We start from the raw sequence: 18,569 nt of genomic DNA, 5'->3' as shown, positions 1-18,569 counted from the left end.
TGCACTGCTGTTTGCCACGTGGAGGATGCATTGTCAACCCAAATTTTTTATTTTTGCCGGCAAAAACCCTTGGCTTTTCCATCACACAATCTGATATTGTGAAGAGGTCAACATTCTCATTCCCATTCCGGCTCCCCCAAAGCCCCTAAAGGCATTTCTGCGTGCATAAATTTATATATACAAATATACACACATATATATACTGTATATGTATATATAAGTAGACAAGAATCACAACAATTAAGTCGATGGAGAAACCATTAAAACGAATGGGAAGCAAGATTTTAACGTTTCTATCTAAAGCTGCACAGCCGGCAGTGATCACGTTCCACAGCCCACCTCCGAGCCCTAGAAAAGCAGCCGGTCCGATGATACGGATATTTCCTCCTGAATCCAGAAGGAAAACCAGGAGTGGAATTACCTTTGCTTCCAAAGAACCCACCTCCCCAAAGGTCTCCTGCATGGGGCAAGTCCATGGCAAGAAGAAGAACAAAAGCAAATCAAATAGTACTGGTTCTGCTCCAGTTTCATGTATTCCTAAAGAGGTGAAGAACAAGCCGGCTAGGGTTTCGAGCAAGGTTCCGAAAGAAGTAGCCCTCCCGGAAGAAGGTAACGAAAATAGGAACCGTGATGGAGCTCCAGAAAGGGTGCCTTCTTTGGGTCAGATGAAGAGGTTTGCCAGTGGTCGTAGCACGTTGGCGGATTGATTTGTTACTGGAGGTTCGTGATGATCAGAAGGATGACGTGACACATGAGGTAAGGGGAGAAGAAGATGAAGATCATAGGGATGTGAAGCTGTTGCTTTGAGGAAATGGAGGACCTTTTCTTCTCACCCTTTGCCTCTTCAATCGTAAAACACATATGCACGAATCGATCATTGTTTATATTTTGAAACTTAGGTTTCGAAATAGAAATTAAGTATCTGTGGATTTAATTCAGGTTTATGTAAATATGAATTGTTCTACCATGATTTCATGACTATTGAGATTTTTAACTAGAATGCTTTTTTTTCTTGAGAACCAAACAACTACCACTTGAATGAGTTGAATTTGAGAACGCTTTTGGAATGGCCAATTAGAGATTCACTTATGTTTATAAGTGCTTTTATAGAAAGCGATTTTATAATTAAAAGCAAGTTAAACTTTGCATTAAGAATTCAAATGCTTTTTAAAGTGATTTTTAAAGAAGCAATTGAAAAGGCTACAAAAACTTTCAAGTGCTTTCATACCCAAAATCACTTGCATTTTCATGTCCAACATTTGTTAACTCGCTTTTCATTACATGAATGTTCATTTTCGCTGGAGATTTGCATTTTGGGCTCTCTAGTAGGACTAGTTTGGTGGTTCATTTGGGCCCAAAATCGACCCGTTATGAAACATTTCAAGCCCACAATAATTAAACTTCATTCTTACAAAGATACCAAAATCATCCAAACCCTATGTTGCAGTCCCTTTGGCACTATCTGCAAGCCGTCCTTCACAATCATGTGGGGTTCTCTCCATTTGGAAACTAAAATTTGGAAAACATGATGGAACCATAGATATTTGAGAAAGTAACTTCTACGACACGAGTATACAATTATCGTGAAGTTTTCTTTCATTCATATCACATGTAAAATTGGCAAAAAATGCTACAGTATTGTGTTGTATAATTAACGCATGACAACACGATGACAGCATACCAATATCATGGTCCATGAAAGTCTATGGATAATTTGAGTTGGCACTTGGCATATAGCTAAATGTGGAAAGCTTGTGATAACGAGTGTGAGGCTGGGGACAACTTCCCAACCAGACTGATTGTGATTTGTGGGCCGGTAGGTTGAAGCTGTAAAGCAAAATAAGCATTTTTTTTTTCTGCTTTTGAATGATGCTTTCACGTTTGGATTAGGGAAGTTGGATTAAGCACAAAAGTAATAAGCACCTAATCCACTTTCTGCTTCTGCTTTTGGAGGGACAAGTTATTAAAATAGTGTATGTGACACTACTCCTATAGTTTGTGGACTGCATTCTGAATTTCTGACCACCTAGCTTGGAAGCTGCTAGGAGATGACCCCACAAATATGGCTGTCTCCTATGGAGAGAATCTACAATGCAATCGAGCATGCGTACTGTGTTTTATTATCTTCGTCACGTGATAAGAAAATAAATTTAGAGATGACTAATATAATAATGTACTCATCCATTGACAAAAACACTAGATGATGATACGCTGCAAACTTAATAGTCGCTCTTAGTATAAAATTTTGAGTGTAACTGTCACATCCCGATCTGGGTCAGATCACTTCCCGGGCCCGTTCCACCACCGTAGCACGATATTGTCTGCTTTGGACTTATCATTCCCTCACGGTTTTGTTTTTGGGAGCTCACGAGCAATTTCCCAGTGGGTCACCCATCCTGGGAGTGACCTGGCCTCCTTCTCGCTTAACTTAAGAGTTCTTACGGAACTCGAAGCCAGTGAGCTCCCAAAAGGCCTCGTGCTATGTAGGGATGAGAATATACATTTAATGATCACTCCCCTGAACGATGTGGGATGTTACAATCCACCCCCCTTAGGGGCCCGACGTCCTCGTCGGCACACTTCCGGCCAGGGATTGGCTCTGATACCATTTGTCACATCCCGGCCCGGGTCATTGTAACATCCCACATCGCCCAGGGGAGTGATCCTTAAATGTATATTTTCATCCCTACCTAGCACGAGGCTTTTTGGGAGCTCACTAGCTTCGGGTTCTGTAGGAACTTCGAAGTTAAGCGAGAAGTAGGCCAGAGCACTTCCAGGATGGGTGACCCACTGGGAAGTTGCTCGTGAGTTCCCAAAAACAAAATCGTGAGGGAATGGTAAGCCCAAAGCGGACAATATCGTGCTACGGTGGTGGAACAGGCGGGGGAAGTGATCCGCCCCGGGCTGGGATGTGACAAATGGTATCAGAGCCTAAACTATGGTCGCGAGTGTGCCGACGAGGACGTTGGGCCCCTAAGGGGAGTGGATTGTAACATCCCACATCGTCCAGGGAGTGATCCTTAAATGTATATTTCCATCCCTACCTAGCACGAGGCCTTTTGGGAGCTCATTGGTTTCGGGTTTTGTAGGAACTCCGAAGTTAAGCGAGAAGGAGGCCAGAGCACTCCTAGGATGGATGACCCATTTTGCTCGTGAGTTCCCAAAAACAAAACCGTGAGGGAATGGTAAGCTCAAAGCGGACAATATCGTGCTACAGTGGTGGAATGGGTCTGGGAAGTGATTCGCCCCGGGCCGGGATGTGACAGTAACTGTTTCTCTATATTATTTTCTCTACCTCTCTCATTTAAAAGGAATCATTAAATGCTTAGAAATCTCTCCACCCCTAATTTGCAAACCTCTTACTTTGTGCGTAACACATAAAAACTATATAGATTCTATGCATTTAATAATATTATGAAAACATGTAGTTCCCAAAGCATCATAAACATTGGAGAATCCCATTTGGGAATTGACATCATTTATCATCGGAGATTTTCAATGATTTCGTGCTTAATTTTAAAATGGGTAGGTATTGATTGATGGTATAAGTAGTTGGATCCACAACTCACCTAAAATATGAAGTGAACATGCTCAATTATTTTCATGGGTCTCACCCACACTCCATGCGTCCTACCCAATTATTGCACACCAAACACCCCAACTCATTTTTGGAATCCCCTAATCTTCTTCCCGTCAAAAGAAATTTTATCAAGAACAGAGTCAAGCGAGAGAGCGATTATAACCACAATAACTATTTTTGAAAGAACGAGAGAGTGATAATTTCTATAAATAGAGAAAAAAGGGAAAGAGATAAAGATGAATTGATGTCGATCCGAAGATCATAGTCAAAGGGTATGCTGCTAGGTTTTGTCATTTAAGGATTGGAGTTTTTTCTTGAAGGTTTTTGTTATCGGTCTCTGATAAAATTTTGATTTGATTATTCAAATTATTAACTTCTTTCATGTTTACTAACGCATAAAAAATAAAAATACGATCTCACTTTCAAATCTATAATCATAAATTTGATAAGTTATGAGATTAGTTGACGCAATTCTCAACTTTTATTGGGATCTCTGATGCTTAAATTCTCCAATACATTTACTTGCACCATCCTCATAACTAAATGGAAAATAATTTTGCATACACATTTTAGAGCATGTTTACTTAACAAAAATGAAGAAAAAAAAAGAATCAAAAATTAAAAATAGGAGAAGGAAATGAAATCATAGCATACTAGTACGGCTTTTAAGTAAAAAATTGTACTTTTTTTATTCATTATGTGTAAATAGACCGAGACAAAAGGAATGTCGAAAATTTTTATCATAAAAAAAGAAAAAAAGAAAAAAAGAAAAAAAGAAAAAAAGAAAAAAAAGGAATGTCGAAAATACGGAAAAAAATTGACACCTCCCCTCTCAAGATTCATGTCATTGCTCGAACTTTCCCGAAATATAAACCCAATTTTATTTTAATTTTTTTTGGTAACGGACAGTAACTTCCTGGCCCCACTCACACTCTGTTTTCACGGGATTTTTTAAAAATCCCCCAAATCCCTCCGAGGCGCCATCAGGTCCCTTTGCAACCCCCACCTTCTCTGCCTATAAGCAACGCCAAACCCCCCATAAACCCAGCTTTGTCACTATTCACACCCACCGCAAACCCAGCAAATCTGGTACGCGAAATTACGGTTTTGTACACTGACCTCCGGAAATGGCCGAAAAGACGTCGGAGCGGGTGACCTACCTGCACGGCGACCTCGACCTCACAATCATCGAAGCCCGCCACCTCCCCAACATGGACATAGTCTCCGAGCGCTTCCGCCGCTGCTTCACCGCCTGCGACACCATCAACATATCCTGCAACCGCTCCGCCGAAGACGACGGCCGAGACCGCAAGCCCCACGGACCCCACCGCAAGATCATAACCAGCGACCCCTACGTCACCGTTGTCGTCCCCCAGACCACCGTCGCCCGGACACGTGTCATGAAGAACTCCCAGAACCCGCAGTGGAAGGAGCACTTCTTTATCCCGCTGGCTCACCCCGTGACTAACCTCGAGTTTCAGGTCAAAGATAACGACGTCTTCGGCGCCGAGATCATCGGAACCGCCAAGATCCCAGCCGAGAAAATCGCCACCGGAGAGCCCATCTCCGGGTGGTTCCCGATTATCGGACCTTCCGGGAAGCCCCCGAAACCCGCCTCGGCGATCCGGGTCGAATTGCAGTTCACGCCGTTCGAGAAAAACCCATTGTACAAGCGAGGCATAGCGGGGGATCCGGAACACAAGGGCGTGCCGCACACGTATTTCCCGCTCCGGAAGGGAAGCTCCGTGCGATTGTACCAAGACGCGCACTGCCCGGAGGGGCTGCTGCCGGAGATTCAGTTGGACGGCGGGAAGGTGTATAAGCAGGAGAATACGTGGGAGGACATTTGCTATGCGATTTCGGAGGCGCACCACTTGATTTACATTGTGGGTTGGTCGGTGTTTCACAAGGTGCGGCTGATTCGGGAGCCGAGCCGGCCGCTGCCGCGCGGCGGAAATTTGACGCTCGGCGATTTGCTGAAGTACAAGTCGGAGGAGGGCGTGAGGGTGTTGCTGTTGGTGTGGGACGATAAGACCTCGCACGACAAGTTCTGCTTCAAAACGGTGACATTTCTAAACCTGCATTGTCGTTTTGATTTACTTTTTCTTGATATGGCATGTCGGTACTAGATATGGCATGTCGGTACTAGCCTTGCTGTAGATAATATCGTTATATATAAAAAAAAAAAAAAAAAAAAAAAAAAAAAAGACACTTTTGAAGCTTGCATAGACTTTGAAGTATGCCATCATTTCTAGACTAATAAACTGCATTGTGTAGTTTGTGTAATGCTTGAGTTAGTTTAAATAGGACGGTCAGTATAAGATGAAGTGTACTTGTTGTTAACCTAGTTTTAGAGGGATGGGTTGATGTACCGTGTAGAGTGGGCTGTTTTCTATCCTCTTGTACATTGTTGTCACCACTAGTGTTTCTTGTTGTCAATCCCCTTAGAGCAAGTCCACTCTTAAGGACTTTGCGTCAGCACTCAGCGCATTTATCCATTCAAGTGAATAGTAATAGACTGGAGTGAACAATAATAGACCAAGACATCTCCCCTCCTAAAAAAAATGCGCTGGCACCCAGCGCATTTATTTGGTGTGTTTTTTTTTTCAGTTTATTTCAGATAAGATTTTTAACCAATTTCGGATAAAATTTCAAATAAACTTAAAAAATATACACATTAAAATAAAATTACATAAACTATAAAAAAAAACACACTAAAATGAAATTACATAAACTCATCAAATACACTTTATTCTTCAACCACAAACTTTATTCTTCAAATACACGATGAAGATGGATGTAGGGATGTATGGTTTATATGGACAAAAAAATTAAGGATGAGCTTTTTGGTATTTTTTTTCACACAAAAAGTATATGAAAGCTTTGGTAGAAAGTGTAGAAAATATTGAAATGTGATGTAAGGTGGTAGATGAGGGTTAGGTATTTATAGAAAAAAAATTAATATTTTTTAAATTTTTTTGTATTTTTTAATAATTTTTTTGTATTTTTAATAAATTTTAATTTAGTTAATTAATCTGGACTGTTGGATCTGTGATCGGACGGTCCATTTTAAAAGTCAAATTTAAAATTTTTTTACAGTTGGAAATCCAACGGTCTACAAAAAATAGCCTTTGGAAATCCAACGGCTAAAAGTGGGCCACGTCGCCTACTCGGGTTGTGGTCTGAATGCGCCTGCGCGTGGGCCCCGCATCTGAAATACTGTCGGGCACTCGCGCCACTGGCCTCATGACATGCACGCGTCAGTAAACTGCCCGGCTTCTTGGTCAGTCTGTTTTGGGCTGGCCCAGAGACCAGCATGGGTTGGGTGCGAGGCTGTTTTGCGGGCTGGAGCAGATTGACAGGGTGTTGGGCTGATTTTTGGTGCTGGGCTATTCCACCTCCGGTGGAACTGCTCTTAATTCAAGGGATGTGTATCTAGTAGTTGTTTACTTTTGGTTGTTAGCTTTTAGGTTGAAATCAAGGAGGGATAGGGGGCTTGTTCCTTCTCTTCGATATACATATATTGGTTAGGTCTTGTAATCTTTTTCCTTACAATGAATATACAACTTGAAAACTCCAATATGGTATCAGAGCAGTGACCCTAACCAGCCTGTCTCTGTGTACTCTCTTGAGGGATTTTTTTGAGCATTTTTTTGTTTTTGTTTTTGTTTTTGTTCTTCAAACATGGCTGAAGAGAAGTTCAGTTAATGGCGAAGGAGACAGCTCTCATGCTGCTCGATCATCACCTCGCTCAAGCATTGATGTCAACCCAAATCAACGTCTTAGTTCTGTCTTACTAAATGAGTTTAACTATTTGCCCTGGGAGAGAGCAGTCACTCTTGCCTTGGGAGGACGATCAAAGCTTGGCTATGTCAATAGTGCTCACCAAATTACGATGCTTGGTTGTGCAAAGACCAGTTGGTCATGTCGTGGCTACTCAACTCTATGGATTGTAAGATTGCAGAAATTTTCAGTTATGCTGAATCCTCCTTGACTCTTTGGAAAGATCTCAAGGAAATGTATGGGAATCAAAATAATGTAGCTCGAGTGTTTCAGTTAAAGAATGATATTGCTAGCCTGCAACAAGAAGGAAATTCATTTGTGCAACACCTTGGAAAGTTGACCACCATGTGGAATGAGTTGAATGTGTACCGACCACACACCATCGATGTTGCAGTGTTAACTAAGAGAGTTGAGGAGGACAAGATCTTCCAGCTTCTAGCAAGCCTGAGTCCTGAATACGAAGCCACATCCTCATGAATCCAGACCTGCCTTCTTTCTCAAGTGTGTGTGCCACGATTCAAAGGGAAGAAGTTTGCAAAAAAGTCATGACCGTGGAAGTTAAGGCAAATATACCAAAAGCTAGGGTATATATTTCTAACCACAAACCTGGTGAGGAGAAGGGCTACAAAGGAAGAAGATCTGGTTTGAAATGTAGTCACTATGATGCTGGTGGGCATTCAAGAGATCATTGCTGGATTCTTCATCCAGAGCTAAGGCCAAAGTTCCCTAGGGACAACAACAAAGGTTCTTTTAAGGGCTCACACAACTCTTCTTACAAGGCAAATCATGTTGCCACTACTTCATCCGAGGGAGCATTGAAGTTCACCTCCAATCCAGCCACTTTAATCAATGAATTTGATGCCTTCCTTCACAAGAAGCAAGGTCATGGAGATAGTGAAGGACCAACGAATCAATGTGACAACAATCAAACTACCTTACTAGGACAGTTTGCTGGTTTTCTGGCTGAAAATGAAGGTGTGATACAACAAGATATCTCAGGTATCTTACACTCTTTCTCAACTGCTCTCAAAGTAGGTAATGTGCATGATTATTGGATTATAGATTCAGGAGCCATTGATCATATGACTAACAAGTCTACAAACTTGCATAACTTTGAAAAACTTTCAACTCCATCTCAAGTGTCAGTTACTAATGGAAAGGGTGCTATGGTTGTGGGAAAAGGAAAAACACACTTAATCTCCAGTGATGTCGAGTCTGAGGCTCTTTATGTTCCTTCATTCCCTTTGTCAACTTTTATTTGTTGGTAAGATCACAAACTCATTAAATTGTCTTGCCATTTTCTCTATAAAAAAATGTGATTTTTTAGGATTTAGTCACCAAGAAGACGATTAGTGAGAGATTTTTCTTAAATGGTCTCTACTACCTTTTAGCCGACCCCACTTAGTGGGAAAAAGCTTTGTTGTTGTTGTGGTCTCTACTACCTTTCCAAGCATACTCAAGTTCCCAAGGTTTTTCAAGTCACTTCAAGCTTAGCTCAAGAACAACAACTTTGGCATCAACGACTAGCACATCCTTCTGAAAAAGTCCTATCCACTTTGTTCCCAAACTTGTGCAAAATTACAAGCTCTTGTGACGTGTGTCACTTCTCTAAGTTTACTAGACTACCATTTACCTCCTCTTTGTCTAGGGCTAGTAATCCTTTTGAAATCGTGCATTTCGATGTTTGGGGACCAATTCTAGAGTTCTTTTGATGGATACAAATACCTTGTAACTTTTGTGGATGTTTCACAAGGATCACTTGGTTGTACCTATTGAAATTTAAAAATGAAGTGATAAATGTTTTTCAAGATTTTCATAGATTTGTGATCACACAATTTGCTTCAAAAATTCATGTTTTACGATTAGATAATGGCACTGAATATATGTCTCATTACATGTCATAATATTTGAGCATGCATGGTATACTACACCAAACAAGTTGTGTTGGAACACCCCAACAAAATGGTGTAGCCTAGAGGATGAATAGAGATCTACTTGGGAAGACTAGAGCTCTTATGTTTCACATGAATGTGCCTCAGAAATTTTGGTCTCGGGGAGTTCTCACTGCAACATATCTCATTAATAGATTACCTAGTAAGGTGTTGAACTTTAAATCACCTTATGAGGTCTTGAAAGACAGAAAGATCAATTTATCACGTTTGAGAGTCTTTGGGTGTACATGCTTTGTTCACATTCAAGCACAAAATTGTGACAAGCTAGACCTAAGGGTTGCCAAATGTGTCTTTCTAGGTTATTCATCCACCCAAAAAGGTTACAAGTGTTACAATCCAACAACTAGAAAAATGATTGTTTCAAGAGATGTTAGATTTGAAGAAAAAGTTCCTTACTTCTCAAGACCATTGGATGATTCTAGACAGGGGGAGCATTTACTGGATTTATTTCCAACTCCATATGAAGAAGATGCAACATGCATTTCTAGTGAGCATGAACTAGATGGTTGCAACCTTCACTCCGTGACACATCCTGAAGAGGAATTCTCTACTCCTTCAGAGTCTCATCCTTCAGAGGCTCCGTCCAACAATGACATTACTCAATTGCCTACAGTCCACTCTCCTCCAGTTCGTCGCAATCCTGCTTGTGAGAGGAAACTTCCCTCCAAGTTACATGACTATGTGACATACACTACCAGGTATCCTTTGACTGATGTTATTGATTATAGCAATGTCTCACCATGTTTTGCTGCGTTCTTAAGTGCTATTAATGAAGCTCGTGAACCACAAAGTTTTCAAGAAGCTAATCTTCATAATGAGTGGAGAACTGCCATGGCAGAAGAGCTTCAAGCTCTTCATGAAAATCACACATGGACCATAGTGAAATTGCCAAAAGGGAAAAAGGCAGTGGGGAGCCGATGGGTGTACAAAACCAAGTTCCATTCAGATGGCACGGTTGAAAGAGATAAGGCTTGCTTGGTTGCTCGAGGATTTACACAAACCTATGGGGCCGACTATAAGGAGACATTCGCTCCCGTGGCAAAAATGAACACTGTTAGGGTGTTGTTGTTAGTTCCAATCAACAATGCATGGCCTCTCTTGCAAATGGATGTTAAAAAATGCTTTTCTGCATGGTGAGCTTGAAGAAGAGGTTTACATGAAGCTTCCCACAGGTCACCCTCAATCAAATAACCCAGAAATGGTGTGCAAACTTCATAAATCCATTTATGGTCTCAAGCAAAGTCCACGTGCATGGTATGCCAAGCTAAGTCATGTTCTAGAAAGAGTTGGTTTTCGTCAAAGCACTGCGGATTCCTCTCTATTTGTTCGTTCTAGCTCAGTGGGTAAACTCATTGTGCTAATATATATTGACGATCTAAGTGTGACAGGTGATAATATGTCAGAGATCAATGCTCTTAAACAGTATCTCAACAAGAAGTTTGCAATCAAAGATCTTGGCACTCTAAAATATTTTTTGGGAATCGAGATGGCACTCTCACAAAGGCTTCTTTCTCAACCAACGCAAGTATGTTATTGACCTTCTTCATGAAGCAAATATGACAGATTCCAAGCTTGCTCGCACTCCCTTGGATAGCAACTTGAAGCTGAAAACTCACGGCGATGTCATTCCAAACATACTTTACTATCAAAGGATGGTTGGCAAACTCATTCATCTGACTATCACACACCCTGATATATCACATCTTGTCAGTCTTGTTATCCAGTTTATGCACTCTCCAACCATGTATCATTTGAAGATTGTTCACCGTGTGCTTTGTTATCTCAAGGGTTCTGTTGGTAGAGGAATATTATGCGCAACAATGGTCACACTTGCATCTCTGGTTATACAGATTCTGACTGGGTGGGCAAATCTCTCGATCACAAGTCTACCACAGGTTTTTGTACCTTTGTAGGAGGCAACCTAGTTACCTGGAAAAGCAAGAAACAGAGTGTTGTTGCAAGCTCCAGCGCCGAGGCTGAATATCGTGCTAAGGCATCCACTGTGTGTGAACTAATTTGGCTCAAACACCTTCTGTTGGACTTAGGTTTTTCTCATCAGCAATTGATGTCCCTGCACTGTGATAACTAGGCTGGGATACACATTGCATTGAATCCGGTATTCCATTAAAGAACTAAACATATCGAGGTTGACTGCCACTATGTTCGCAATCAAGTTCAGTCAAAGGTGATTCAAACTCACTACACACGCAGTCATGATCAACTAGTAGATATTTTCACAAAAGGATTGATGTCTGCTGTTTTTCAGCGTCTTTGGTTCAAGCTTGGATCAATTGACCCATTTGATCCAACTTGAGGGGGAGTATTAGATGAAGTGTACTTGTTGTTAACCTAGTTTTAGGGGGGTGGGTTGATGTACCGTGTAGAGTGGGCTGTTTTCTGCCCTCTTGTACATTGTTGTCACCAATAGTGTTTCTTGTTGTCAATCCCCTTAATTCAAGGGATGTGTATCTAGTAGTTGTTTACTTTTGGTTGTTAGCTTTTAGGCTTAAGTCAAGGAGGGATAGGGGGCTTGTTCCTTCTCTTCGATATACATATATTGGTTAGGTCTTTTAATCTTTTTCCTTACAATGAATATACAACTTGAAAACTCCAATAGTCTGGAAATTGGGTCATAACGTGAAAGTTGGATTGCATGCAGGCAGGAATGATGGCGACGCATGATGAAGAAACAAGGAGGTTTTTCAAGCATTCATCTGTAAATTGTGTTCTGGCAACTCGCTACGCTAGCAGTAAGCTTAGCATCATAAAACAACAGGCAGGTTTCAGTTATGACATTTTGTAGTTTGGTATTGACACTGTTTTTTTTATCCCTTTTGCTTTTGCTCTTTTGTTTAATGCAATCTCCAAGTTATGGATGTATCCCGAATACTGACCATTTGGGTACAATTGGCCAGAACCTTCTGTGTTTTGAGAATAACTTTTTCATTGCATTCCACTTATTGCTTTTATCGGAGATTTTGTTTTATTTCAGAATAGTTTACGGTTTAGTTGACGTTCTTTTCTACTGAGCTGCTGATCAACATGTTGAATTTAACAAGCACTGTATGGGTTTGAACAGGTTGTTGGAACCCTCTTCACCCACCATCAAAAATGTGTTCTTGTGGACACACAGGCATATGGTAATAATCGGAAGATAACTGCGTTTTTAGGAGGTCTTGATCTTTGTGATGGTCGTTATGACACACCCGAGCACAGACTGTTTCGTGATCTTAACACTGTATTTGAGGGTGATTTTCATCAACCTACTTTTCCTGTAAGTAATTGGCGATGGGGGTTTTATTATCTGCATTGCTTCTATGCTCTAGCATACTGTATCCATTTTTCTTTTGTATATTATGCTGTAATTAGAATGATATATAATGAGACTGCTGTAATGCGTGTCTTTCCGCATGTTCATGTTGTATTCTTGTAATAGGCTGGAACCAAGGCTCCAAGAGAACCATGGCATGACTTGCACTGTAGAATAGATGGGCCTGCTGCATATGATGTTCTTATAAACTTTGAGCAACGTTGGAGGAAAGCAACACAGTGGAAGGAGTTTGGACTACTACGTAAGAAGGTTTCACATTGGCATGATGATGCTTTGATAAAAATTGACCGCATCTCCTGGATACTAAGTCCTCCCCTATCTGTTTCAAAGGATAGTACAACTATTCCAGAAGACGACCCTTCCTTGTGGGTTAACCGTGAAGAAGATCCTGAAGATTGGCATGTTCAGGTGGAGATGCAACTTTCTTGCCCTCCTTTCTGTTGTTTTCTGTTTCTTTTAATAATTTTATATTGGTGTGTATGCACACGCACACGATATATTGTTTCTGTAGTAAAAAGGAGAATCAAGTGGGTAATTTCTTCCTTCTCTTGTAGATTTTCCGATCCATTGACTCAGGATCACTGAAGGGATTTCCCAAAGCTGGCCGTGCAGCTGAGGCCCAGGTTTTTATTTGATTCCCCCTCTTGTCCCCCATTCTATCTGTCTTCCATTTTTATACTTTTAAATGTGCGGTCTAAATCTGATCATACCTCTTTATTGTAACTGCAGAATCTTATTTGCTCAAAGAACCTGGTAATAGATAAAAGCATTCAAACAGCATACATCCATGCAATCAGATCGGCCCAACATTTTATATATATTGAAAATCAGTATTTTCTTGGTTCATCATATGCGTGGCCAGATTATGAAAATGCAGGTGAGATGACAATGTTTAATGCTTGTTTTCTAGGAATTAATGTTTGTATTTTGGGAGCAAAATTTTAGTTTTGTAAAACAGTACATTAGCTTGTTATTTCATGTGTGCATAATTGGACTTGGAATTTATGGTTCAAGCATTTTGTACATGGGAAGCAGCTCAATTTGCTGTTATGTTATCCTTAATTGACTATAAGTCTAGAAATATTGAAAGTTTGCATCTGCGTTTTGTTTCTTCGTTGTTGGGTTTACACAAATTTTAGCCTCAATTACCCAATATTGTTGCACCTGCCACCTAACCAGTAACGACTTCGCTTATGTCAAATTCATAATTCTTCTGTTTGCAAACATTTAAGAAAACATCGTTATTAATTGATAGTAGATATCTCCTTTCTTATGATTCAAATTTATCTCATTATTTTCTCTCATGGTGTGTACAGGAGCTGATAATCTTATCCCAATGGAGTTGGCATTAAAGATTGTTAGCAAAATTAAAGCTAATGAGAGATTTACAGTCTATGTCGTTTTACCTATGTGGCCTGAAGGTGATCCAAAAACTGCTGCAATGCAAGAAATTCTCTTCTGGCAGGTATGTGGTTATCTAATATATAAATATACGCGGAAATCATATGGTTGTTAAATAGGACTACGAAATTGGATGTTATGATCTTCTAATGACTAGGATAAATAGTGATGGACTTTTTGCTTCGACATGATTGATTCTCTTTGCTAGCAGCTTGACTATACCTGAATCAACAGGAATTTGTTCATGGAAATTATTGGCTTAGCATTAGAATTATTTGTTTGATGTTGCACATAATGTTGGTATCTAATCTTTAGATGTCTAGGATAAGGGGAATTGAGAAACTGCATAACAAATAAGAACCGAAAGGACACGTGAAAGTTTCTTTCTGACTTGTGTATATTTGCTTTTTGCAGAGCCAGACAATGCAAGCGATGTATGGTGTCGTTGCACAGGCACTGAAATCGGCGCAGCTTCAGGACTCACATCCTCAAGATTACCTAAGTTTCTATTGCCTTGGTAAACGGGAAATACCTCCTGAGGATATGGCAAATGACAATGCATCTTCGGTAATTATTTGAAAATAATTGTCATCTGCACCACTCTAACAGTCTAACTCATTGAATTCTAACTTCTTTGGTTGACCTAAGTTAAATTGTAGGCCCTTGATCTCTATGGCTAATAACAAAAAAAAAACAAAATGGTTTGTTTATTGGGTTCGACGGTTATTATCAAGATCTGTCACATGTATACTATATTTTGGAGTGGATAAGATATCTGCTTTAATTTATCATCTGCGAGAAACTCTTCAGATGTTGGTGTTCATAATTTATTTTCTTTCAGGTTTCCGATTCATTTAAATATAAGCGGTTCATGATTTATGTTCATGCCAAGGGTATGGTTGTAGATGACGAGTATGTAATGCTGGGATCTGCCAATATCAACCAAAGGTCAATGGCTGGTACAAAAGACACTGAGATAGCTATGGGTGCGTATCAACCCCATCACACTTGGGCTGCGAGGAAGAAACATCCGTTTGGTCAGGTCTGTAGCTTGCTGTACTTCTCTCTTGCTTTTCGCAACTTATAGTGGCCCACTACCTTTAGCGTCCACGAGACTTTATTAGCACTAGCTGTCGTAATTGTTCTTGTCTTGGACCCTTGGTTTAGAGTAGCAGTTCCTTCTTGCCCCTTTATTCCATTATCTTCAAAGAACAAGTTAAAGTGCATTTTAAGCTAATTATCTCACAAATTTAGAATTTGTTGACAACATCAGAAATGTCCCTTCCTTCATCTTCTGTCTTAAAAATATTTTGATGGTATACAACGGAAGGAAATAGTGAAGGACATGCTCTGATGAGACCTCCAATCTTCCGTTTATACAGATATTTGGATATCGAATGTCACTTTGGGCCGAGCACCTTGGTATGTTGGATCCATGCTTCCAAGAGCCTGAGAGTTTGGAATGTATGAGGAAAGTAAATGCGATAGCGGACGAAAACTGGAAGAGATTCACAACACCAGACTTTACACTACTGCAGGGTCACCTTCTGAAGTATCCTATACAGGTAGATGTTGATGGGAAGGTTGGCCCCCTTCCGGGACATGAAAACTTCCCTGATCTTGGTGGTAAAGTACTTGGAGCTCATGCCGCCACAGTTCCTGATATGCTCACAACATAATCTCTCGACATTCTTATGTTCAAACGTGATTTGTGCAATCAATTTGAGGCCAGACATTGCTTAGTGTTCGAGTTACCAGATGAAAATAGTGGGCGTTGTTTGTTGTTGATTCAATCTGTAAATTTGTGCGGTGAAATGATGTCACTTTGTGAATTTGTATCAAATGAAGCAGCAGTCTTTTTTTTTTCTTTCAATTTATTGTATGTATAAGGAATTTCGACAACGTGAATAGTGAAGTAGCAGTAATCTTTTTCTTTTTCTATAACTGTGATATTTTTTACTTTTTTACTTTTTTTGCTGTACAAGTATCATTACTTCAAAAAAAAAATTATTCTGGGAGTAATTTCTGAAGTTGAAAATGGACTAATTTTGTATTTTTAATTTACAATTTCAAAATTACTTTTGATGATGTACTAAACTATTATTTGACCAATTGACTTAACTCATACTGAACTTTTATCCCACTAAACAAAAACGTATCCTTCAATTATATTTTCAAGTTTACCCGATTCAAAAAAACTATTTATCTACCCACCGTTAAGAATTTTTTTTAGGGAGCAATGAAAAAGGTTTGAGTCAACCTTTTCTTAATAAAAAATCATCTACAACTTTTACTTAATAAAAAAGACTTGAAATTTAATGAAAAATGATCAAAGTTACATAAAATAGGCTAAAATCAATTAAATCCCACGGGTTGAAACAAAACCCAACATGTAGCATTTAATCTTTCTTCCAGTTTTGCCCCTGATAGAAGTTAACCCACTTCTGATAATACAACTTTGCATTATTTACGAAATTGCCATTGAGCCCATAAAGTCATCTAAAACCAAAATTAATTTAATTTTCAATTCTTTTTCCAGCAGCAAACCATTCTCCCAATTAAAACCCATTTCATTCCACTTCCATTTTTCCTCTCTCGCGTCCACCATCCCCACTTCCATTTTTCCTCTCCACATTTCCCACAAACCAAAAATATTACTTTTCAAATTCAATTTAATAAACAAGAAACTTATCCCATTTGAAGCTTTCAATAGTCTAGACCTCCCATGGAAGGAGTAGATTTTGCGTCAGGATGCAAGGGTGTAGAGGAGCAGGTCACCCTGGAAAAGAATACAAGGAGGGAGATAGTTGTGTGGAGGAAACTAGCATTTGGTTGGTGGAAGGTTAATTTTGCTGGTGCATAAAGATAAGAGACGATGATTGGTGGTACGGGTTGAATGATTAAAAACAGCAGTGGTTGGTTCCAATTGGGAGGAGGTCGTGGTGGAGTGAGGGCAGCCTTCAGTTTAGCCTTATGGGCCTACGTTGAGAAGGGAGCAAGTACTTGTGGAGTCTGACTCCCTTAACCTCATCTTCTGACTCCTTAACCTTATCTTTGTGCTAAATGGTAATGAAATATATGATGCTGCTATTGAAAGTTTAATCGGGCGAGGATCCTCATTCCAAAATTATAACCTTCATCCCCAATTATTAGTTTGTTATTATTATTTTAATTATTAATTTATTAGCACTATAATGAGGCCTTTAAATATATGTGCATCCACCTTAAAATACCATATCAAAATCGTGTTGAAATGCTTATTGAAATAATAGAATCAAAGTAAGATTAATATAAATTTCATTTTAGTTATTTACAAATAGTCTGTTTGAGATTGTTGTGGGTTTAAAAAAGTTAATACCAGTCATTATTTCTTAAACGGAACACTAACTATTTCTGAAAATGAAAACGAGTATTATACTATTTCTAAAACTGAAACAGTACTACACTATTTATGAAACTGAACACGAGTACTACACTGTTTCTGAAAACTGACTATTTCTGAATTGAACACTGGTAGTACACTCTTTTTGAAACTGAACACGAATATTACACTATTTTTGAAACTGAACATGAGTACTACACTATTTTTGAAATTGAACACAAGTATCACACTATTTATGAAACTGAACACGAATATTACACTATTTTTGAAATTGAACACGAGTACTACATTATTTTTGAAATTGAACACAAGTATCACACTATTTATGAAACTGAACACATGTACCACACTATTTATAAATCTGACTATTTATGAAACTGACTGCGGGTACTACACTATTTTTGAAACTTAATAGGGGTATTATACTATTTAGGAAACCGATTATTTATGAAACTGAACTCAAGTAATATACTATTTCTAAAACTGAATATAGGTACTATCAATATAAAATGTATGCACATAAAAATCAAAGTTTATAATAACATGAATCTCCTCTCTTGGCAACTTCAACCAAAACTTCAAACAACCAGAAAAAAAATTTCACAACCAAAATATTATAAGAGTCAAGAAAACTATCTTGTAATCGGTGATACCACCTGATAAGTACATAATAGGCAAATTGTACTATATAAACACATGATAATTTTATCTATCGCACCATTGAGACCTTTAACATAATATATTTGTTGCCCGTAATTTTCACTTACAAATAAACATGAATACTACTAAACGCAATGACATTAGCAAGACGAACCGATCTTAACCGAAGGTCTAAAATCGAAATAATAAGAAATATCCAAGGACTAGGATTCTCTCCCCTCCTCTTTCCATCCCCTCCTCTCACATTCTCTTATTTTGTCTTTCTCTTGCTATAAAAAAATAATATAAGATGTTGAAGTGGTTTAACCGTGATTGTTCAAATATGAGGGGAGAGAAGGGGAGGGGAAAAAAGAGGGGAGAGATTCGAGAGAATCCTACTCCAATATCCAAACCAAAGCTTAAAGAATAATATTTATTTGGTTAATGTTTCACTCAAGCTTGACAGAATATATAAAATCAAGCAAAAGCTTTGTCACCCTA

At 39.2% G+C, this 18,569-nt stretch overlaps 2 protein-coding genes across 2 annotated transcripts; both read left to right on the top strand.

Moving 5' to 3' along the window:
* Positions 1-248: 248 nt before the first annotated feature.
* LOC103425051 (uncharacterized protein At1g76070-like) lies at positions 249-707 on the top strand. Its single transcript, XM_008363130.3, has one exon. It carries the CDS (start codon positions 249-251, stop codon positions 705-707), a length of 459 nt encoding a protein of 152 aa, XP_008361352.2.
* A 3,755-nt stretch (positions 708-4,462) lies between these two features.
* On the top strand, positions 4,463-15,991 carry LOC103401038 (phospholipase D delta). The gene is made up of 10 exons (XM_008339741.4): positions 4,463-5,643; positions 11,975-12,091; positions 12,395-12,589; positions 12,752-13,054; positions 13,201-13,269; positions 13,376-13,523; positions 13,963-14,111; positions 14,462-14,614; positions 14,889-15,089; positions 15,430-15,991. Exons 1-10 carry the CDS (start codon positions 4,708-4,710, stop codon positions 15,724-15,726), a joined length of 2,568 nt encoding a protein of 855 aa, XP_008337963.1. The 5' UTR covers positions 4,463-4,707; the 3' UTR covers positions 15,727-15,991.
* The last annotated feature ends 2,578 nt before the right edge of the window (positions 15,992-18,569 follow it).

This window comes from Malus domestica, chromosome 15 (genome assembly GCF_042453785.1).
Source record: "Malus domestica chromosome 15, GDT2T_hap1".
Taxonomy (NCBI): Eukaryota; Viridiplantae; Streptophyta; class Magnoliopsida; order Rosales; family Rosaceae; genus Malus; species Malus domestica.
Note: the sequence above shows the minus strand (reverse complement) of the source record. Positions and strands in the feature narration are given on the sequence as shown.

Coding starts and splice junctions, on each gene's coding strand:
- LOC103425051 (XM_008363130.3), top strand. CDS start 249: ATGGAGAAACCATTAAAACGAATGGGAAGCAAGATTTTAACGTTTCTA.
- LOC103401038 (XM_008339741.4), top strand. CDS start 4,708: ATGGCCGAAAAGACGTCGGAGCGGGTGACCTACCTGCACGGCGACCTC. Junction 5,644..11,974: donor ACAAGTTCTGCTTCAAAACG/GTGACATTTCTA, acceptor GATTGCATGCAG/GCAGGAATGATGGCGACGCA. Junction 14,112..14,461: donor AAGAAATTCTCTTCTGGCAG/GTATGTGGTTAT, acceptor TGCTTTTTGCAG/AGCCAGACAATGCAAGCGAT.